Source organism: Myotis daubentonii, chromosome 8, assembly GCF_963259705.1.
Source record: "Myotis daubentonii chromosome 8, mMyoDau2.1, whole genome shotgun sequence".
NCBI lineage: Eukaryota > Metazoa > Chordata > Mammalia > Chiroptera > Vespertilionidae > Myotis > Myotis daubentonii.
The window spans coordinates 50032945-50057080 of record NC_081847.1 but is presented as its reverse complement, the minus strand read 5'-3'; the positions used below and the strand labels follow the sequence as shown (position 1 = coordinate 50057080).

Here is a 24136-nt window from a genome sequence, read left to right as displayed (position 1 = left end):
TTATTTTTTAAAAACACAAAAAACAAATACTAGTCCTGCTGGTGTGGCTCAGTTGGTTAGAGCATCATCCTGTGCATTGAGGGGTTACGGGTTCAATTCCTGGTGAGAAATCCATTGTGGCTTCTATCCCTGTTGGGGAGCATATGTGAGGCAACAGATTTATGTTTTTTTCTCACATCAATATTTCTCTCTATCCCTTCCTCTCTCTCTAGAATCAATGAAAAACATAGACCCAGATGAGGATTAAGAAAAAAAAAAAATAAACAAACAAATACTACAGGATTAAACTTATGTCAGGAATCTAAACTATTCAAATTCATATTAAGTCAGGGTAGAATGGTAATTACTAAGGGCTGGGGAGAGGAAGAATAGGAAGTGTTAAGAGAGGTAAATAGTTTTACTTAGGTAAATTGAATAAGTCCTAGTACATGTAGTTAACAATATCAAATTGTATACTTTATATTTAAGTGGGGAGGTCTTATGTAAATATTCTTATAATAAAAAAGGGAAGAAAACTTCTAGAGAAGTGATAATTAAATTTAAGTTATGACAGTTTCATGGGTATATATTTTTCTTTTTCATTAAGGTATATACAGTTTTTTTTGTATGTCAACTATACCTCATTAAAATTAATTTTAAAAAGGAAAAGTACAATGAAACGTAGTTTATGCCAATTATTCCTCTATATTCATATTAGATTAGATGGTCTCCAACATCCATAAAACTATGGTTCATACTCAGAGGATTTTATCTCCACATTTAAAGAAGAATTCATAAAGTTAAAGCCATTTTATGTTTTAGTACAAACACTTAAAATTTGAATTGAGGGGAGGGAGAAGAGGAGGTGTTAATGAGAGATACATAGTTTCCTATGTCCTACTAGCACTTAAACTTTTGCATTCTGGGAAAATTTTTACAATTATCACAGATATAGAAACATTAAAAAAATATTAAAGTATTCAGAGACAATCCCATTTACTATTTTTTTTCTATTCCCATTCGTAAGGGAAATCATGGACCTAAAAAGTATTAACATGTGTAATTCTATTATGTTATCCTGAAGATATTTTAATTTGCATTTAGACTAGTTGAGTATGCAACTTACTTTGAGAGTTTAATTCTGAAAGAATATTAGCCCTCTAACTAAGAGAGCAAAATGAATGTTCTAATCACATTTTATTAACATTCATATTAATCACTGTATACCCAGCCTCTTTCTACAAAGTATTTGAGGTAATTTATGACTTAAATCAATGACAGAGCAAGCAAATAAAATATACCAATTAGTGAAGCCCCAGTGTGGACACTCTTGGAATTGGGGCCCTATCCATTTCTACCAGCGTTCTTGGGGTGCATGGCACATGGGTGGCTAGTGTGACCAAAATCTGGGGACCCACAGGAAGGAGACATAGGACAGGTCAACCTCAGGAAGAAACAGTGGCAATGAATAGCAAGCTTGTATTGGATTCATTGACATTTTTTAAATGAGGAATGATTGAATGAAATACAACTTGTTCTCATGCTTGTGCAGCTCACCCCTAAGATCATTTCTTCAAAGTGGTGCATGAAGCTTTAGAACAGTGATTCTCAACCTTCCTAATGCTGCGACCCCTTAATACAGTTCCTCATGTTGTGGTGACCCCCAATTTCATTGTTACAAATTGAACATAATTAAAGCATAGTGATTAGTCACAAAAACAATATGTAATTATATATGTGTTTTCCGATGGTCTTAGGTGACCCCTGTGAAAGGGTCGTTCAACCCCCAAAGGGGTCGCGACCCACAGGTTGAGAACCACTGCTTTAGAAGATCTCAGAACACGTGACATTTCAGACAGCTCTAGATTTTTAAAATTCTCCAGCCATTGACAGAAAAAGAGGAGCTCACTTCTCTAAAATACCCCCTCTTTGTGTAGTCTCTATGTGCATTTATTCTCTATGTGATATTTCCACTTTTTTTATAGTAATTAAAATGCTTCTGTGGATTCTGACCCTGGTGTGGCTTGGATGATTGGGTGTTGTCCTGTGCATTGGAAGGTTGAAAGGTTGAAAGGTTGCTGGTTCAATTCCTGGTCAGGGCACATGCGGGGGTTGGGCTAGATCTCCAGTAGGGAGCATTCAGGAGGCAATGGATTGATGTTTCTCTCCTCCTCTCTCTCTTCCTCTCTCTCTAAATATCAATAAGAATATTTTTTAAAAGGTTAATAGTAGAGGAGAAACTAAGATGGTGGCATAGGTAAACACCGAGAAATTGCTGCCTCCCACAACAACTTCAAAAATACAACGAAAAGACAAAATGGACATCATCCAGAACTACAGGAAGGCTGGCTGAGAGTAAATTCTACAACTAGAAGAAAAGAGAAAAGCACACCGAGACTCAGAGGAGCTGCGGAAGTAAAGTGCAAAGGTACAGAGGCTCAAGCGCGTGTGGAAAGGGGCTGGTACCTGAGGACGCGGCTGTCTTTTTGAATCAGGAGGGAGTCACAAGCTCCCGACTGCTCTGAACTCCGGTTCCGGGAAGTCTCTGGGGACCCAGGACTCAAACGGGGAGAAACTGGACTCTCTGGCAGCAGGCAGAACTCTGAACTTGAGGGCGGCTTTCCCTCAGAGGTGCTTGCAGCAATTATCGGGACACTGAGACTCGCAGCCTCTTAGGGCAGGGCCGAGGACCAGCCATAGCTGCTTGCTCCGCCCTGTTGATCCCCTGAGACCCCGCCCCACCCAAGCTGCGGCAGAGGCTTTTGCATATGAATGCCCTGGCCCTTTGCAACCTGAAAATTACCTAACAAATTGCAGCTGGGCCAGACAGACCCAGAACTTCCAAGAGAAGGCCCAAGGCCCCACAGAAGCTTGCATTGCTTCACAGCTGGGCCTCATCAGGGCACCTCCAAACTCCAAAAAAGGAAGGGGAATCTGCAGTTCTCTTCCTAGCTCCTGCTGGGTAACCTCAGGCAGAGGCTAAATTAGCACCTCCTTAGATCCAAGAGCCAGTGTACCCAGTGGTCAGAGGGGGACCATCCAGATTACAACTCCTCAGATCCATAAGGGACACACTCAGGGGGCAGACTCAGTGAGCACCAAAGCCCCACTGAAGGAAGTCTTGCCCCAGAAGGGTGTCTTCAGCACAGAAGTTCTCCCACTGCAGACACAGCTGATTCTCACTGCCAATTGGCCTGGAGGTCAATTCCTCCCAGTGATCCTACAACAATCAAGGCATAACTACAACAAGACTGTGCACAAAGCCCACAAGGGGGTGCACCAAGAGTGTCCACCTCAGGTAACTGGGGAGGCTGAGCCACTGGGCCCTACAGGACACCTAGCACACAAAACCACTCTACCAACACAGGGAAGCATAAAAAATGCGGAGACAAAGAAACAGGTCACAAATGACAGAAATGGAGGAAAGCAAACGACTGGATATAGAATTCAAAACCACGTTTATAAGGTTTTTCAAGAATTTTATGGAAACCACCGATAAATTTAGTGAGACCCTGGAGGATATGAAAAAAGACCAACTAGAAATTAAGCATACACTGACTGAAATAAAGAATAATATACAGAGATCCAACAGCAGACAAGAGGATCCCAAGAATCAAGTCAAAGATTTGAAATACAAAGGAACAAAAAATACCCAATCGAAAAAGAAAAAAGAATCCAAAAATATGAAGATAGTGTAAGGAGCCTCTGGGACAACTTCAAGCGTACCAACATCAGAATTATAGGGGTACCAGATATTGAAAACCTATTTGAAGAAATAATGGCAGAAAACTTCCCGTACCTGGTGAAAGAAATAGACTTACAAGTCCAGGAAGCGCAGAGAACCCCAAACTAAAGGAATCCAACGAGGACCACACCAAGACACATCATAATTAAAATGCCAAGAGCAAAAGACAAAGAGAGAATCTTAAAAGCAGCAAGAGAAAGACAGTCAGTTACCTACAAGGGAATACCCATACGATTGTCAGCTGATTTCTCAACAGAAACCATGCAGGCCAGAAGAGAGTGGCAAGAAATATTCAAAGTGATGAATAGCAAGAACCTACAACAAAGATTAGTTTATCCAGCAAAGCTATCATTCAGAATAAAAGGTCAGATAAAGAGCTTCACAGATAAGAAAAAGCTAAAGGAGTTCATCACCACCAAACCAGCATTATATGAAATGCTGAAAGGTATTCTTTAAGAAGAGGAAGAAGAAAAAGGAACTCTTACCATTTGCCACAGCATGGATGGAACTGGAGAGCGGATAAATACCACATGATCTCACTCATTTGTGGAATATAATGAACAACATAAACTGATGAACAAGGACTGATCCAGAGACGGAGAGGCATTGATTGGACTGTCAGGCCTTGGAGGGAAGGTAGGGGAGGGTGGGGGTAAGGGGGAAAGATCAACCAAAGGACTTATATGCAAGCATATAGGCCTAACCAATGGACACGGACAACTGACAACGGGAGGGTGAGGGCATGAGTGGGGGGGGGGGGTTAGGGGGCAACGTGGGGATAAGGACACATATGTAATATCTTAATCAATAAAAAATATATTTAAAAAATAAAAGACATATTTAAAGTAAAAAAAAAAGGTCAATAGTATATGGTTAAATTAGTAGTGATTTTTGTCTACATATTCTCTCTCCATATCTCGAATTTCTTCAATGTGGGTGTATTTGTTTTGCAATTAAATTTCCATTTTATTTTATTAATTTCAGTTAAATTTCAAGTACTCCTTCCTTGGAATTTTGACAGGTTTTCAGAAATACTACTACCTTAAGTTTAAAAAAATCACTTTTCAATGGAAGAAGCAAAATTGTTCCTTAAGAGTAATACAGCTGGATTAGAAGGCATTTCCACTTTGTAATGGAAGCCCAGGGGACGAAAAAACAGGCAGGCAGCCCTGCATGTTTGCATTAACACGTAAAGAAAAAAGAGAAAATATTTAGGAGGGAGGAAAGTGCATGAAATAAAAAGGATCTGCCACAGAAAGTGATTTTGAAATCTCCCAAATAAGACACTTCTAAAGAAATGGAACAGAGGGAGACACATTGCAACTTGCCATAAAACTTGGTTAAAAAGCTTGAAAAGTCATAATGAAAAGTAATAGCCACTCTCAAGAGTTAAGCCAACTAATTGACATATACAATGTGCTTTAAATTGTTCCAGAAAAGGAGCAAAACTGCTCTATGACATTTTGAAAGGCAGTGTCCAAGCCATAGAGAACTCGCCTTTGAATGCTAGGGGTTTCCCACAAATTGCGTAGATGGCTTCCATCTGGATCGTCTCATTTAAAGCACATTTCAGAAGAGCTGCTGCTTGCTTTTTTTCAGAGGAATCATTCTTTCAAATATTTTTATTTATTTATTCATTCATTTATTGTTATTTTTAATCTTCATCAGAGGAGCATATTTTTTTCCATTGCTTTTCAGAGAGAGTGGAAGGGAGAGAGAGAGAGAGAGAGAGAGAGAGAGAGAGAGAGAGAGAGAGAGAGAGAGAGAAAGAGAGAGAAAGAAACACTGATGTGAGAGAAACACATCAATTGGCTGCCTCCTGCATGTGCCTGGCCAGGGGTGTTTGGGAGCAAACCTGCAATCAAGGTACATGCCATGGAATGGGAATCAAACCCAAGACCCTTCGGTGCACAGATCAATACTCTAACCACTGATCCACACCGGCCAGGGCCATTCTTGCAAATCTTGATTGTGACTTAGGAGAATGAACCTGGGCAGGAGGGTAGAGAGTATGACTGTGTTTCCCATTTTGCATTAAACACTGTCACCCCAGGGCAGTCCCATAACTTCCTTATTGGACTAGAAAATGAAGACCACGTGGGTGTTCCTAAGCCCACTCCACTTGTTGAGTACATACAGAATGCTAAAATGGATATTCTACAGCCTCAGACTGCTCATCCTCAAGGTACACCAGAGATGCAACCTCCTAAATTCATGTGGTGAAACGGCATTTTCTGATAAGTACTAAGTCTGTCCTAGAGTTGTGCTGCCAGTAAGAAACTGTTGTTCTAATGTCACATGTCTTTATCTTGAACATATATATAAAGGACACAACATCACTTAAGTTTGGCAGTCAATTTCTTTCTTGTATTATGAGAACAAAACAAAAATTAAACAAAGGTTATAAGTGCCTTTCCAAACCTGTATGATGTAGCCATAGCAACCAAACATTTCTTAGACCATGCCCACACTGGACCATTTTTCCTGTGTTAAATACAGGCATTAAAACATAGGCACACTGCATCAATTCTTACCAGATTTCTCTCAAACAAACATATATTACCAGGCTCCTGAGTTTTTAAACACTGGATGTTTGAAGTTTGAAGCAGTGAGCTTGCAATTAGCATCTGTCATTTTTAGAGCAATGGTCTAAGTGCCAGAACCCCACTGAAGGTCACATCCTGGCTAAACTCACTCTGCAGTATATTCTCTGGCAGGTGGAATTTTAATGTTGCTTATTTCCTAACATTTCTTATCTTTTTTATTTTCCGGTCATTATTGAATCTCCATTTGGCAGATGAAGGGAAATAAAGAGGGAAATGTATAAAATACAATTTTTAAGCCTATAACCAGTTAGCCAGAGATAGGGTATATGAGTTGAATGGTGAGAGAGAGAGAGAGAGAGGGAGGGGGCGGGGGGCGGGGAGAGATGAGGTTAAAAACAGCAGAACAGGAAACAGAAGTCAGGGAGAAAATATAATTGAACAGTTTTTTCCCTCCCTGAAGGTTCTTTTATGTGGTTTATAATTTGTGAAATGTAGCCTAATAGGTACATTTTTGAGGGAAACAATAGATGGTAAGATAGCAATGAGCTAAATGGTTCTTTGTGTGTGTGTGTGTTTATGTATGCACTAGTGGTCCAGTGCACGGATTCATGAACATTGAAAAGAAATAGAAGGTGGCCAGGCGGGACTGGGCAAGAGGGGCCAGACACGCCCGGAGCCAACCTTTCAAGGTCCCTTCCCAGCTGGCCACACCTTCTCTGTGCTGAGTTGACAAAGTCCTTCCAAGAGTTTTCCAACTCCCCTGCATAAAAAATGGCCTAGTTTCCCTCTCTCAACAGGGTTATCTGGCTGAGTGGTACAAGGCTTGGGGAAATTCATATGTTTAGGAGATAATGTCTTGTTTACATTCACAGGTGGGAGGAAAAAAATAACTGAATATTTAAGTCTGATGTTTTGCCTGACATATTTTTTTTTTTTTTTTTTTTGAGAATTACCTTTAGGTTTTCTGGAACTTTAGAAGCTAGAGACCATTTCTTAAGGCTAGATTTGTATCAAGTTCTTGGAACAAAACAAATTCCTCATACGTAGTAGAAACTCTACAAGAGTTAATTAAATAAACACTAGAATAGTAAATACGAGTATAGATTGCAGTAGGTGTAATACTTCCCTGTATCAGAGAAGAAAGCTGATGAGTAGAAATTTAATTGACTTCCGTCTGGTGACAGTGGTTAATAATTATTGACTACTAGAGGCCTGATGCACAAAATTCGCGCAAGAGTAGGCCTTCCTTCCCCCTGCTGCCGGCACAGACTTCCCTCTGGCACCCGGGACCCAGGCTTCCTTCGAAGCCCTGGCTACTTCCAGTCTAATTAGCATATTATGCTTTTATTATTATAGATTTTTACCTTATGTGGGTGACCTCATTGAAGTGCTGTAGGCAGTTAGACTGACATGAGCAGAGTAAGAACGATGGGCCAGATACAGAAGGTCACCAGGATGGAAAGCCCCAGGTGCCCAGCAACAGACAATTGTAAGGTGGGACCTCACCTCCAGGGTGACTTTTCCTCCCCTGCCGGGAGCCGGTCCATGCTTGCTGCTTCAAGGGACCTGGCATATATGGCATACTGTTCTTAATATGTTTGCTCACCTTCTTGGCGCTGTGTTTTAACCAAGGTCACCTCTCCGAGAAAGGTTGTTTCCCCAGGTAGGGATTTTCCCCTGAAGTTAGGGAGGGAATAAAACCCCTTAACTAAGTGCCAGGCGGGTAATTAATCACTTTAACTACAAACAATCATGCTTAAGCTGCATGGTCTTTACTCCCTGGAATGGAGATAAGAAACGCCCTAACCTTTGTAATGGAGATTGATAGGATTGAATCAACTGGTATAAATACAGATGTAACAAGACAGAGAGAGACAGAACTTAAGAAGAGAGCCAAGAAGACAGAACCTACACAGAACCTACAGACAGAAGAACTTCGCTGGAGAGAACATGGCAAAAGATCCTGGACTGAACCTGACTATAGAACATGGCAAGAGAACCTGATTAGAACCTGGTGACTGAGCCTGGCTGGAGAGCCTGGATGGAGCCTGGCTGGAGAGCCTAGCGAGGGAACATGGCCACAGAACTTCCCTGGAGATCCAAAGCAGAACCTCTCTGGAGATCCAGACCAGAACTTGGCTGGAGATCCTGGCTGGAGATCCTGGCTAGGCTGCTGATCAACTGAACGTTGTCTCCGTGTCATTCCTTCTTTGCCGACTCCGTCCACACCTTTAGGGACCCCTGGACCCGCTGGGGTTGGACCCCGGCACTCCCCTAGCATATTCTTGGTCATTCAGTTTGGATCCCTGACCTTTCCTCCCTAGAGATAACATCTAGGCCTCAGTTGTATTTCAGCTCCAGGCCTAGCCACTGCTAACACCAGGATCAGCTGCATGGAATAATGACCCCTGACCTGGTGCCAGCCAATCAATCAGTGGAGACCACAATCCTGAAAGGACACACCTGAAAACTGTTGAATATTCTATTAAGATCTTTCCCTGAGATCTCCCCTAAAATCTCTGCCATTAAAATCCTTAGGATGGAGGATCCAGTGTGTACTCCCTCTGTAATTTACCCAATAAATGTTCTCTTGGAGTTTTGGGTCTTGCTCTGAATTATTTCCTAGCCAGTGCCGGGAGCCGGTCCATCCTTGCTGTTTCAAGGGACCTGGCATATATGGCATACTGTTCTTAATATGTTTGCTCACCTTCTTGGCACTATGTGTTTTAACCAAGGTCACTTCTCCGAGAAAGGTTGTTTCCCCAGGTAGGGATTTTCACCTGAAGTTAGGGAGGGAATAAAACCCCTTAAATAAGTGCCAGGCAGGTAATTAATCACTTTAACTATGAACAATCATGCTTAAGCTACATAATCTTTACTCCCTGGAATGGAGATAGGAAACGCCCTAACCTTTGGAATAGAGATTGATAGGATTGGAATCAACTGGTATAAATACAGATGTAACAAGACAACAGAACTTAGAAGACAGAACCTACACACAGAACCTAGACACAGAACTTAGAACACAGAACCTAGACCCAGAACCTACACAGAACCTAGAGACAGAAGAACTTCGCTGGAGAGAACATGGCAAAAGATCCTGGACAGAAACTGGAGACAGAACCTAGACACAGAACCTAGACACAGAATCTAGAGACAGAAGAACTTCGCTGGAGAGAACATGGCAAAAGATCCTGGACAGAAACTGGAGACAGAACCTAGACACAGAACCTAGCGAGAGAACATGGCAAAAGATCCTGGACTGAACCTGACTACAGAAATTGGCAAGAGAACCTGACTAGAACCTGGTGACTGAACCTGGCTGGAGAACCTGGACAGAACCTGGCTGGAGAACCTAGCAAGAGAACATGGACACAGAACTTGGCTGGAGATCCTGGCTAGAGATCCTGGCTAGGCTGCTGATCAACTGAACGCTGTCTCCATGTCATTCCTTCTTCGCCGACTCCGTCCACACCTTTGGGGACCCCTGGACCTGCTGGGGTTGGACCCCAGCAAGCCAGAACCCAGCTTTTGTCTGATCCCAATGGGTCAGACACTTGCTGCGGTTCCTGTTGCCTATCAGCGGTTCTCAACCTGTGGGTCTCGACCCCTTTGGTGGTTGAATGACCCTTTCACAGGGGTCGCCTAAGGCCATCCTGCATATCAAATATTTACATTACAATTCATAACAGTAGCAACATTACAGTTATGAAGTAGCAATGAAAATAATTTTGTGGTTGGGTCACAACATGAGGAACTGTTGAGAACCACTGCAACAGAAGCACCCTCATTTTAGAGATGAAAAAAGTGAGGCTTAGCAAGGTAAGTAAATTGCCCAAAGTTATACAAATCGGCAATGGTAAAGTTAATATGCAAGCTCAGGTTGGTTTAACTCCAAGGTTCAAGATTTTAACCTCCAGGGATAGTCCTCCTCCCAATAATGGGGCTGAGCCGGGGGTAGGGGGTGGGGGATGGGAACATTCCAAGTTGCTTCCTCACAAGCTACTGGAAGCAGCAGGTTTGTAAATAAATACATCCATATAATAAAGTTATACAGAAACATCTGGGGGCACTGAAGAGGATGTTGATTATGACTGCAGGGTGTGACATTTTTATGGTGTCATTTGGGGAGCAATGGATTAATCTATCTTTAAAAACAGATATCCAGGGAGGCATTTTCTGCCTTTGACTTATCCTTCCTAAGGTAAGGATATGCAATAAATGTTCAGAAAATGCTTAACAGAGAGGAAGTGTTCATTCTAGAAAATGGTGCATGTTTTTAAGGGTTGTTGCCAAACTGCCACCCACAGGCCTGGGCCTTATTGAGAATGTAATGTACTTGGTTGCTGCCCAAGGTCACAGCTGATTTGTCCTGACAATGAATAGATCGAATACAGGGAAGATGGTAGTTTGGACATATACAATTTCCTTTTTACTACTGGAGCAATTCTTCTTCTTTTTACTTGCTTTTACTAACTTTGCAATTTGGAAAACATCATATAATAAACATTTAAACAGAAGATCTCAATGGAAGCTGTTTACCTACCATCTTGAAACTGGGCAGTAAAAATGAACGGAAGCCAGAGATGAGCAAAGAGAAGTAAATCCCTTGATTTACCTCCTTAATCCATGTTGGAACTCTACCGTTTCTGAAGGTTATCTCTAATTCTAATTGCCTGTTCGCTTCCTGGCTCTCTGAGAATTTAGAGCCACAGATGCCCTTTCTGTGAACATAAAATACCTTCTGTGTAATCAGGTCTGCCGCTGTGCTGACACCGGGGTCTGTAGCTTAATTACTGACGATAGGAGGCAGAGGGAGGGGGACAATTCCGAGCTGGCATTTGAATATCAATCAGTGTTAATGAAAGCGGAACTCCATCTTTGTAAAGGGCACCTCAGTCATCCTTGACTCAAAGAGTGAAGTTGTTCAGGCTGCTCACAAATGAGTCATCAAAGTTTGATATAATCCCATTCATTTATTTTTGCCTTTGAGGTCAAATTCATAAAAATCTTCTCTAAGACCAAGGTCCATAAGTTTAGTACCTACATTTTCTTCCATGTAATTTATTGTTTCTGGTCTTATATTTGGTTCTTTGATCCACCTTGGGTGGATTTTGAGAATATCATGCTAAGTGAAATATGGTGTCAGAAGGATATCTGACTTTTGGGACGTGGACACACAATGCAATATACAGATGATGGAGTACAGAATTGTACACTTGAAAGCTATATACTTTTAATAACCAACTAGAGGCCCGATGCACGAAATTCGTGCAAGAGTAGGCCTTCCTTCCCCTGACTGCCAGCACCAGCTTTCCTCTGGCACCCGGGACCCAGGACCCAGGCTTCCCTTGCAGCTCAGGCTTCGTCCGGAAGGTTGTCCAGAAGGACGTTCAGTCTAATTAGCATATTATGCTTTTATTATTATAGATTTTACCCCAATAAATTAAATTTAAAAATAAAATAAAAAATGAGTCACTATAAAATCCATATAATTTTGTGTAAAAATTATCTATTACATGTACCAGGGAAGGTTTAGTATAGAGAGGACATGGTCCAAGGGCTCCTGGGGACCATTTTCAGCTCACACTCTTGGCCCCCTTTCATCATGGGAGCTGGTGGAAGAACTGATTCCAGAGAAGCAGCTGCAGGTGGAGAAAGACAGCAACCCAGCCTCTCCCAGTTCTAACAATAGTAAAACTAAATGCTATGTTTTAAGCATTCACTTTGGGTTAAGAGTCTGAAATCTGGTTTCCTTCCCTTTTAATAGGTCCCTTCAGTCTAGAGATAACATCTTCAGAATGTGTTATGACATAAATATTTTTCAAAAATTCAGAAGAAGTTGGAGAAATAAATATAGAAAATTACCTTCAAATACAAATCGATCCTTAGTATCTGGCAAAATCGAAAAAAAGGAAACGTCCTTATTTTACCCCTTTTGCAGGAAGAGGCAACAAACCCATCACCAGCCATTTAGAGGAAGCGATTTGAAACAATAGCTCCCTGGTACTTAGCAGACATTTACTTGTTAAAGCTAATTATTCTTTGTCTCTGTCTTTTGACTGCAGAGAGCTAGAGTACACTAGGGAAACCGTAACAACCTATACTTTCCCAGCACCCTTCTGGGAGTAGCGTGGAGACCTTCTTTTCTCAGCATTAAAGTAAATGCCCTATTGCTATACCAGTCTTTAGAGTGCATCTTGCTTCTGTAGTTACAAAACAATGACAGAAATAGAGATAGTAAAACTGAGCAAAATGCAGTTTTGAGGGTGGCAGGCAATCAGAGTGATAGGTGAGTCTTAACACAATGGATTTGTTGACACGCCATGAATTTTCTAGTTCTAGTTCATGTGGGGTTTAATAATGAATCCCAATCTGTTAAACCTTAACTACAAAAATGTTTCCCCCTTCATCTTCTGAGTGAAAGCCCGCCGAACTTACTCATGTTGATCCCCTCTTCACTGTTAGAATAGAAAACATATGATGAAAAACTTTGAAAGATATATTTTTGTTCCCCAATGCTACCCGTGGTTTACTTGATATGACACCTGCCTTTGCCAAAAATTTCCTTCAACTTTGGAAGGTCAATGATGATAGCTGCCCTACTATGCTCTCCTCTTTACAAAGGAAAGGTGAAGTCACTTCAAGGAGCACAACCGAGGAAATGAGACACAAAATAACCACACCATTAAGTATAACTTGGTGAAAATGTAGGTGTGCAGAGAAGGGGTGCTGAGGTTCAATGTTCTTATTGTTATTTCTTTTTTTTTGTTTCAGTAGTTTTATTCTGTCCTGATTCCACCAGGATGTAGTCAGAATAGGTTACACCCCCATAAAAAAAAACAAAACAAAAAAACCCCAAATTATGGTCAAAAGCTCTTGTCTTCTGCTTAACTTGACTGCCTCAATAGAACAAAAGAGAATAAAAATAAATCACCACTCTCAAAAATCACTAACATGTTTAGATCTATATCTATCTGTATATTACCTATCTATCTACCTATATGAATATTTCTCTCTCGATAATATAACCATAAAATGAGGGGTATATAAAATAGTAAAATGTATTGCTCTAAGAAGTATACAATATAAAAATAAACTTACAGTGAAATTTAATTTACATGGAATATATTCTATATTTATCTGATTTATAGTAGTTACCGTAATCAATGCATTCTTATTATGTAAAAACTACAAATAACCCAAAATGTGATATTGAGACCATATAAGTAAATTGCTCATCATAACTGATAGTTTAAGCCCTCAACTTTGCTTGAAATTAATATTAATGAGATAAATCATAGGGTTTTCTAATTAGTTATAGACTGTATTTTATTGTGTAAATCAACATTGTCTTCCAATGAGTTTCTGGCAATGTTTTAAGAAATTGCAATGCATTCTGGTGGCTCTTTTGGATGCATATAAAATTATTTCTGCAATTGTATGTCAGTCTAAATCCAAGCTCTCCCTTCAGAGAGGTTTCCCTTACCATCCATGAAAACATCAGTCTTTTATTGCTGGAATTACAGACCAAATTCTTGCTTGCCAGTAGATAGGGATACAGTGCAAGGTTTTGTTTTCTCTGACCTTTACTTTTGCCTCCTGGGTCATGGAGCGGGGGTGATCATACAGAAAACTGATGACTGGGTGACAGGGTGGTGGGTACCCACTGTGTCCAACTCTCGGGACACCACCACAATGGTGGCGGGTAGGCGTGCACCCACGCTACTTCAGCCTCTTTTACTTTCTGCTGAGCCAAAAGCGTGGGGGGGGGGGGGTGAGCACCCTAACTCCTCCACCACCTGGGGTTGAGGCAGGCACCAACCTGTGTCTGAGAACACCATCCCTTCCCTGTGCTTCCCTCCATCCCGCCCACCCTCCAAGTTCCAATATGTCCACCTGCTGAACTGATGCGTGGATCTCTCAGGTCAGTCTGTGCTGAGCAGAGGAAACTTGTTGGGTGATAGATGTCCCACTTGTAACTTTAAAGGGGGCTACAAAGGGGTCTTATCACTCCACCATGATGCTGACTTCACTCCCTAGAATATATCTTTAACCATTAATTCCCATTGATCAAATTCTATTAGTCTAGGTTTGAAACTACGGCAAGAAAATATTGCTTTAAAAATATACTATTTGTTTGTTTGTAACAGATTTCTTTTGGTCAAAATACTTAGTGTTGTTAATATGAACAAAAGCTAAAGTATAAAAGGAAAAAAATACCCTAATTGCATTACCCTTAGGCATTAACTACTTCAAAAGTCATAATGGCCATTCATTCACCAGATATTTACTGGGTCTCTATTATGTTTATGTCTGTTGTGCTCAACAAATGCTTGTCTGATGGATGAGTGTTTTCAACTGTTTTCTTAGCCCCTGCTTCCTCCAACTGTTGGTCAGCGGTGAGTCAACTGCCTGCAGCTGAGTGCTTTTCTAAAGGCTAAGATTATTCATTTAAGGACAAAGGGAAGGAAGAGGAAATGAACCAACAAAGCCTAGGTTTCTGCTGTTGATGAAATACCTGCTATTTATTAATTTGATTAATCCATCAAGCCATCCCCATGCTATTTAACCATTTAGCTGTAGGAAAATCACACAAGCAAAGCATTTACACTTGTCTCTTTCTGCCTCCCAACTCCTCAAATAGTTTCTATGTCAGGGCTTTGGCTAAACCTTAACATTGCTGTGAGTGGGTTTCTGTAGCATTTTATTATAGAGCCTCAAGTCAGCCTCCAAACTTATAAGCAATCCTGTTATGGAAAAATAGATGCTAAGAGAAAAATCCTTTGTAAAAGACAGCATAAAACAGACCCTGCTATGATCTACATTTAGTTCCTGATAATGTGTTGGGTAAGGTTTGAGTGGAGCTACTATGCCATCTTGGGCACTCAGCCCTGGGTGATTTTTGAAATAACTTTTATCATGAGTCTGAAATGACAGAGCCACTGTCAATCTCAGAGCTCCCTCTGTGGCCAGTGAGGGCTGATAAATGGAAATGGAGGAAAAGCCAGCAATGCAAATACCAAGGATTTGCATGACTCCCGGTCCACTTGGGGAAGCTGTGGCGGTGCTGCTGGTTACTTTACTTGCCTTGCAAACTGTAGATCTCACCAACGCTGTTCTGACGGGTGATGTGATGCCAGTACGCGCTACGAGGAAGAGATATTGATTTGGATAACGTCATTGGTTCAGTCAAGCTTGTCTGAAGCTGAAAGAAAAAGAAAATAGGCTTTATTTAAAAGATTAAATTGAAATCTGCATTTTTCAAAGTCGAGAGTGAAATGTGGGCGACAGAGAATAGAATCTGCTCTTGGCTCCTGCACCATCTGCTGTTGAAGGATAACGTTTGTTAAAAGGTGAAATCATGACTGGACCAATATGAAATAAACACCTGTAAGCAATTTAATCCCAGTCATTCATTAAGAAGGGAACAAAAGGATGGTACCACTGATTCCAAGTTGTTTCCAAAGGACATATCCCCAATTAGGAATGCTGGTCACAGAAAAAACCAACTGTATTCATCAGGGAGAATGTACTGCATTTCTATGACAAAGAATTGCTTGCATTACCATCAGCATTCTACAGTTAACTGAAGTTTGAAGTAGCTAAAAAAATAGAGATGGAAGTCCCTTTTGAAACAGATACCCAAGATGCTGTCAGCACAGGATCCCATTTCTGTTTTACCCATTTCCCTGTCTGACAATCTTTCCTGACACCTCCTCCCATCCTTACTCGATGGCTCTTTCCTCGAATAGATCTTTCCCCTTGGTCCTGCGATATGCTTTCGTGTATTTAATAATTGTTTTTCCTGAGAAGCTCTGTGATAAAACAGTAGCACATTTTCTTATTTGAAACATACAATTCAGGTGAGCAGGAGAGGTCCACACATCACATCAGGGGCTCAGGCATATGAATAGTTCAAAGAGTACAATATTTCACATTGCATTTTCAAGAAGAAACTTTATTTTTATGGACTCACACCAGGTTTTAAAACACACACCCAGAAACGATTTTATTTGGTCTCAGTACACATTTTTCACAGACAACGGGCAATCCTCTAATTAATAAAATCTCCAATTTCCTCTTACTAAATAACTGGCTCTTGGCAAAACTGGAAGCTGTAATGATCAGTTCTGTCGAGCGCAGCCTTAGAGGCCTGTTTGCTGGCTGTGTGTGCACTTTCCTACTGAGGTCTCCTCGCCCCCAGTACTTCCATACTTTCCATCAGGTGTTAGTTATACCCTTCCTAGAAGATGCTATAAGGAAAGTACCTGAGAGAATATAACAGGACCTTTAATGCCATGTAAAACTACAAGGTACTTCCATTTTAATAGACTCTGAAGGCCAAGGATGTGAACATACCCTTTTTATTTTTTTTTTTTAGCAGTGGAACATTTCCAGGCTGCTATGTCTTGCGACAAAAGTGCCCCATTCAGTGTATTTAAAAGTCTGGCCCTGTTGAAGATACTTTTTTTTTTTTTTTAAAAAAGATGGCTCCAAATATCAACATTGCAATCAATTTTTATATTTTCAGAATTTTCTGTATTTCAAAGTTTTCCTCCTTATTATGAAAATAGGTGTACTAATGGCACCCATATCCCATGTTTGGTAGGTAGGGAGTGAGAGGGAGAAGCCAAATTTCTGGGTTACAACAGGGCAGTGCTTTTCAGTGCCTTTGGGATGTTATTTCCATGCACATGTCTACTTTTACCCTACATCTCTCGGTTGGACAAACTTGTGGGTGGAGCTATGCATGTTAAGATACAACAATCAAACACATAAAAGCCATCATACCACTATGATAAGGGATGGAGGCAAGGCTCATTTTATGAAATTGTCACCTCCATCTGTTAGCCCCACTCTTCCAAATACATGGGTCAATATTTGCCTCTACTTTTCTAGAAGCTCTGGGATTCTTTCTCAAGAAATGGTGATGTGCATCGTCCATTAATCTCTTCTTTGTTTCGTCTGCACTTGGTTTAGTAGAATTCCTTAAGAGGCATTTACAACATGTGTATAGAAAATGTGTTTTCCTTATTTTCAGCTGAATTCAAATATCCTGTGTTTTTATCTTCTTTTGGTCATTTTACCTGGCATTTGGTCCAGATATCATTTGCATTATCTAGTCTAATCCTCATAAAATTCCTGGGAGATGGGAAAGGGATGAAGAATACCTTTTTAAAATGAGAGGAGGCTGAGGCTTTGAGATAGGAATCAACTTTTCTAAGGCCATATATCCCCTGGAACAATCACAAATAGAATCATGTTTCTCTTCTGAACGTCTGTTTTTTTGGACAATGAAGAGATTCTGTGTGATGTATTTCAAATGAAATTGCATCATAAATAGCATTAAATATTGCATTATTTTTATGGAAGAATAAAGATGGCTGCAGATTCTTGAAAAGCCTGAATTCAGGAACGGGGTGTCTAGGTACCAAGCTCCCAAATCTGGGCTATCTGGCGATTGCTTTGATCAATAACATGTTGTCACCATGACATCCTGTCTGCTGTGGGCATGTCCTTTAAGAGGGTCAAAGCAGTTTCTTCCCTCCTCTTGTTCTGAGTCATTGTGTGAGTTTGACTACCCTGAGGCTGCCATGGTTGGAGGAAGCACAAGCTAACCTTGTGCTCTGGCCATGTAATTCCAGGTTACAGTCCTTCTTGGAGAATCTAGCAGTTCCCAACTTTTCAATGGAACATCAAAATCCAGAAAAATTCAGGAACTTGCTCAAGGTAAAACCTTAACTGCAGAGCCTCTAGTAGAAAACAGTTCTTTTGACTTGAGCCCATTGCTCTTTAGACTTTGATGCTATTGGGAAAAATGAGCTTCCTCCCCAACATAGTATAATATGTGACAATAGAGCCTTGTACTTGAGAGGATCTCTACTGTCCAGAAACAGCAGGCAGGGCCTGAAGACTGCTGTGATTTTTGTGAAGGGACTGCCTACCAGCACCTCTTTCTGCTTTCACCAAAAACATTATCCACTAGATCTTATTGCCTTTGCAATTTCCCTGTGCTGTTTTGAGATTCTGCCTCCCCCTGTGATAAACATTAATGCTAATTTGTGTTTACCCACATAAAATTCATCTGTATAAAAATGTTAACAAATTAATTCTCCGTTTTCTCTGTATCTCCATAATTATTGCTTCGAAAATGGAAAATCCTATTACCACTTGAGACCCAAATCGGTACAATTGGGAGAGGGAAAACTCAGTATTTATAAATTAGCATTGGTGAGTCATTCTCTGTGCCCAGCAATGTGCAAACTGGTGTCATCCATCATTGCATTTAATACTCACATAAATTGTCAACAAATATGCCACCTGAGCTCCACAGACAAGGAAAATGAGGCTCAGAGAGATCATAGTCACAGTTTCTTCTGTATGATGAAGTAAGAAATGCCCTATCTTGGATGGAATGTGTCCACATGTTCCTTGGTATGTCTGAGACAAGAGGGACTGGGCAGGAATATATTCTGTAAATTAGAAACACTACGGAAATACAAGTGGTTAGGAAACAGGCTATGTGATGTGTTAAATGTATGTCAGTATAAGAACAAAATGTGGAGCTGCTTAGTGAGGAAATGCTGAATACAGGTCAAGAACATGTAATTTTCTCTGTTCTTGGAAAAAAGCTCATGAAACCTGAAACTGTATAGAATAGAATCCCCCAGAGACCTTTAGCCAGCCGAGCTTGGCACTGTTTGGATTCATGCAAACCATCCTCTGAAGTTTGAAGGTTTATGGGCAATTGGTTTCTCACAGACTGGACTTAATTTTCAATAGGGGACATCTCACGTTTAATCTTTCATTTTATTTGAAATAAATGGAAATGAATTAGAAGACACTTTGCTGAGTGTGCACCAGACTAACAAATGAAATGCAGTTTATACAATAATTTAATGGAAGCTGTTAGGTGTTATTTAAAACTAGACTGTGCACTATTATTTTCATCTGACTTGAAAAAAAAAATGAATGTTATCATTGTTTATTTTAAACCATGCATTGGCCAAGCTTAAGGAACAAGAACATGATATAAAGAAAATCCTTACTATTATATTATGTTGCAGCATCACCTATTAGAAAACTTACACCCTGCCTTCTGACTATTTCCCTCTCAGTTGTGTATTTATGCAAAAATGGGTATTTTTCTTTGTATTTGTTTGGAATACATTTTTTTAGTATTCTGAAAGGGGAGCAATAGTAAGTGAACTGATTCATTAGGATCACAGACACACTTTAATTATCGACTATAATAATTTGTTCTAATTGAGCCTGTGTTGATTTATTATAATCAGTGTCTATCGATCAGTAAAATGAAATTTCACAATTATGTGATTGGCATTTCCCAGCAGGGAACTGGTCATTGTCAATAATAATGAAGGCTCCTGTCTCATGATTAATAATTGATAATGTTGAGTAGTAGATTCGTGAATAGAATCTTGAAGAATGAATTAGCAGCTATTCCAACTTGTTAGATATTACATACCACTTGCAATCACAAATCACACATTTAAACTTTTTCTAGAATTTCTTAAATGTCTATGAACAATACCTAGAGAAGAGATTGTATAATGTGGTACAATTTTTCCGTGCACTCTCATCGGACTGTTATGCTTCCAGACTCTTCACAGTGTTAGTGTGGGAAACTTTTTTTTTTTCCATAAGTGATAGAGATTCCTGTAAAATGTGGGTGTGAAGAATGCTTCCACTGTTGGGGAAATCAAACTTCCCAGGACAGAGTCTGTTCTGGAAGGCTGTCTCACTTCCTCAAAATTTAAAAATGGGCATGTGGTGCTTATGGTCATGATAGATATACCTGAAAGGAACTGAAAGATATTATTTAGCTATAGTTGGGAATAATAATTTCATGTCTTCAGAATACATTTTATAACAAGTATTATGCAGTTAAAGATGCCATCAATGGAAAGACATTATCTGAGGTAGCAACAGGAAAGAACAGTGCAACTAATTAAACTGTAACTTACATTAACATGAGAGATGTTCAAATGTGAAAAAATGTGCATTTTTGAATTGATGCAATATAATAGTATTTCCCCGTTCATGCAACTATTTAGACAGAAAGTATATCATGTACTGGTAGTTGTCAACACTTGGGTAAGTTTTATTGTCAAGTATAAAATCTTCTTGGGTCAGTTAATATAAATTAATTCTTTCAATATCTTTGTCAGTGAAGAAAACCAAAATATACACTTTTAAAAGCCTTACCAACTGATTCTTTTTAAAAAAATATTTTTATTGATTTCAGAGAGAAAGGAAGAGGGAGAGAGAGACAGAAATATCAATGATGAGAGAGAATCATTGAGTGGCTGCCTTCTGCATGCCCACACTGGGGATTGAGCCTGCAACCCAGGCATGTGCCCTGACCAGGAATTGAACCATGAATTCCTGGTTCATAGGTTGACGCTCAACCACTGAGCCACGCTGGGGTCAGTGATTCTTTTTATTCAATACTCTGCAGTGCAAATGTACTGTTTATTCACACTGCTTTCCTAGATATTAGATTCTTCAACCAAGAATAGAAATAATGCCTAATTTAGATCACAGTGATATATCAAAATATGTTTATTCATGTGTCCTTCCAGAAGGGAGGTAATAAACAAAAAGAAAACAAGGTTTTACATATGATATGAAAAGATTATATTAAATTTTTTCTCTTATAGTTAAGAAATAGTTATTGAAACATTATTTCTCATTCAAGTTTATAAAGCCAGTAACACTCCCGAATCACTTTTAAAAAGGATGCAAATAAATGCTTCATTCAATTGACTGAACAAGTATGTTTGGGGCATTCATTGCTTATATAGCTCATTGGTAATTTAATCTTGTAAAATCTGTTTAATCATATTAAAATATATAAACATCTTTGATCTGATCAATATTAATCTTCCATGTCCTGGTTTTAAAAACTGGAAGGCCAATGAACAGTGTCATTTTCTTATTTTGCAATAGATACATAATAAATGAAATGCAACATTTTTATACCCTAGATAGGTTTTTTGGGGCTTTTCCAATTCCCGAGTTATACTTTTATCTAATTTATAACACAGACCTTCATTTTATTTTAAATAAGCAAATGATGAGTTATTGCTTCATGAATATGAAGAGGGTATTTAACTGCTATTTCATTCTTGTTAGAATTTCTTTTTAGAAGAGATTTGTGCGTGTAAGAAAATTTTCTTGAAAGAAAAACTTCTGTCTTGGAGACCTGGAAACCTTCGCTTAATGGTCCTAGAATTTGTGGAATTGGGGTAGTTTTCAAGTTGTATAACTTGCCCTCCAAAGAGCATCATTAATTCAACTTACTCTGAAAAATGGATCAGCTCTGGAGTAACTATATTAATATGAGCCTTCAGAGAAAAGCATCATTTTGTGCAATCATTTTTGAATGCTCCAATTCCATGTATGTACCAAGAAGATAAAGTCTTTGAATTTGTGATTTCTAGAAAGATTTGGATTCTTTGTTGATTCATACCAAGGCTGCTATTTTGACACCTTCCCCACTTCCCCTCCACCTTCAAGCACCTGTATCCATGGCGTTTCTCTCCAGCTTTAGACCGCCCAAGACCTTAGCGAGTGGCCCACCATCTCTGACCCCTCAGCAGCAATTGCTTGGCTCCACTCCCCAGACTTGCTCTCAAATCTTATAATTATTCAAAATCACTCCTACAGATGGGTTGCCATCGCCATCATAATAATGAATGTTTTATGGTACATTCTATGTGCCAAGACTATTTTTAGAAGTTCATACACACCACACACACACACACACACACACACACACACACACACACACGGTGGGGCAAAAGTAGGCTTACACTTGTGAGTACGTGAAACAGAGTTTATTAATTAATTATTGTACTATGTGCCATATGAACAACTGGAACCTACTTTTGGCCCACCCTGTATATATGGTGATATATATGCACAGATACCTCATAACAACCAAAAAAGTAGAACCATTATATCCCCATTTTACAGATAAAGGAAAATGAAACATTTAGAGGTTAAATAGCTTGCCCAGATCACACAGTAAGTGGTGGGATTGGGGACCCAGGACACTAACTAAGTGGTCTCCTTATGGCAGATAATTATGGTGGCATGAAAAAGCTCTTGGAATTTCCTTCATGAACATTTAATTTAAATGACTTGACTTAGGAGCATTTTGCCTGCTCAAAACAAGTGTAAGTAAAGAAGAACTATAACTGTTAACTAATAGAAAGTGACATCACAATTGCTAATTTTGGTTGCCAATAAGCACCAGTGAATTACAAATATAGGCTGATAAGGAATGTGCAAGATTCTGAAATAATTTAAAAATTGTCAGTTATATTTATAATATATTTAAGCCACTAGAAAAATGTCATATTAATTAGAAAATTGTTACAATGATTTAAATTTAACCTAAATCTAGAAGACTAAGCCATACTAAATCTCCTATTAATGCATATTCAATTAATTCCATAGTCATATTAATAATCCTACTAATGTTCAAGCTACTCATTCTCCCCATGGAGGTCAAATGTCTGGATAAGCCTGACTGGCTGTTGTCACCCTTGGGTGTTAGGAAAGCTATTTACACTGTATTCTAGGTAGAGAAATGAAATTATGTATGCAGTATGGAGAAAATTAAAAATGCATTAAGAATAGCATGAGATTATTTGTTAAATGACTTCTTTGTTTTTTATATTGAAAAGTTTGTTATACTTTAAAATGTTAAGTAATTGAGACATTTTTAAATCAAAACTACTGTAATACTAGCCCTTGCCGGTTTGGATCAGTGGATAGAGCATCAGCCTGTGGACTTAAGGGTCCCAGGTTGGATTCTGGCCAAGGGCATGTACCTTGGTTGCAGGCTCCCAGCCCTGGTCGGGGGCATGAGTCAGGCAACCAACTGTGTCTCTCTCACATCCGTGTTTCTCTCTGTCTCTCCCTCTCCTTTCCACTCTAAAAATCAATGGAAAAAAATATTCTCAGGTGAGGATTAAAAAAATTTTAAAAAAAGAACATGAAAAAAGCAAGAAAAATCCTACTGTAATACCAGATAGAGAAGTCAGTAGTCTTAAATTGGCATGGAATCATTGTTTTTTTAAAGCCAGACTCCCCCCACCCCCATGTCCCAAAAGTCCTCCTGTCCTCTCACAGGTAAAATCTCATGCATCCCCATAAATCCTGAAGACATAGACAATATTCACCTCTTAGGCTTGTAGCAAACAATCATTCCATTGTTTGCTTTTAAACGACAGTAATAAAGCTTATAAATTTTTTTCTAGCTATGTGTAAAATTTACTCTTTCAGATTTTGGACTAAACCATTTCTTAGCTTGACCCTGAAACTGTAGATAGCAGGGTTTCAGGCCAGATAACAGGCAAATCATTCATTCGGTAAACAAGAGGAGCTCCTTCTGCAAACATTTTATTATTGACTCTGAGATACATGTGAAGGACAGAAAAGTTTCAGAAGTGCTAGGACAAAGATAAAGACAAAAAGAAAAGTAGAATCCTTTCTGGTAGTTACTTAATTTTCCTGGGCCTATGTCTGAATATCTGATTGTCCAGTAGCATATGAAGATATGCAGAGGACATTGCTTCTTATGTCATTCTCTGTACACTCCACCCCTTTTTTGGGTAACCATAGCAACAGGTCACACACAGGTAAATATACAGAATGTAGGGCTCCCTGTTAGTGGCCTCAAATAACTTCTCTTCTCATAAGCTGGAGAGGGAATTAGATGAGATTCAGCAACTGGGGTGAGCTCTTGGCGCCGGGGTGGGGTGGGCACTGGAGTGGAGAGATGGATGGACCCACATATACACGATGTGCATCTGACCTCAGTGACATTCAT

The 24136-nt window shown here is 39.6% G+C and overlaps 1 protein-coding gene across 2 annotated transcripts in view; it reads right to left on the bottom strand.

Moving 5' to 3' along the window:
• DOK6 (docking protein 6) overlaps positions 1-24136 on the bottom strand; it is a 247369-nt gene that overhangs the window by 38230 nt on the left and 185003 nt on the right. Inside the window, exon 7 of one of the 2 annotated variants that reach the window (XM_059706350.1) lies at positions 15361-15478. In XM_059706350.1, coding sequence (XP_059562333.1) covers positions 15361-15478 — 118 coding nt within the window. Of the gene's footprint in view, positions 1-15025; positions 15479-24136 lie in introns of those variants that run through there. The other variant, XM_059706349.1, reaches the window with a different exon arrangement.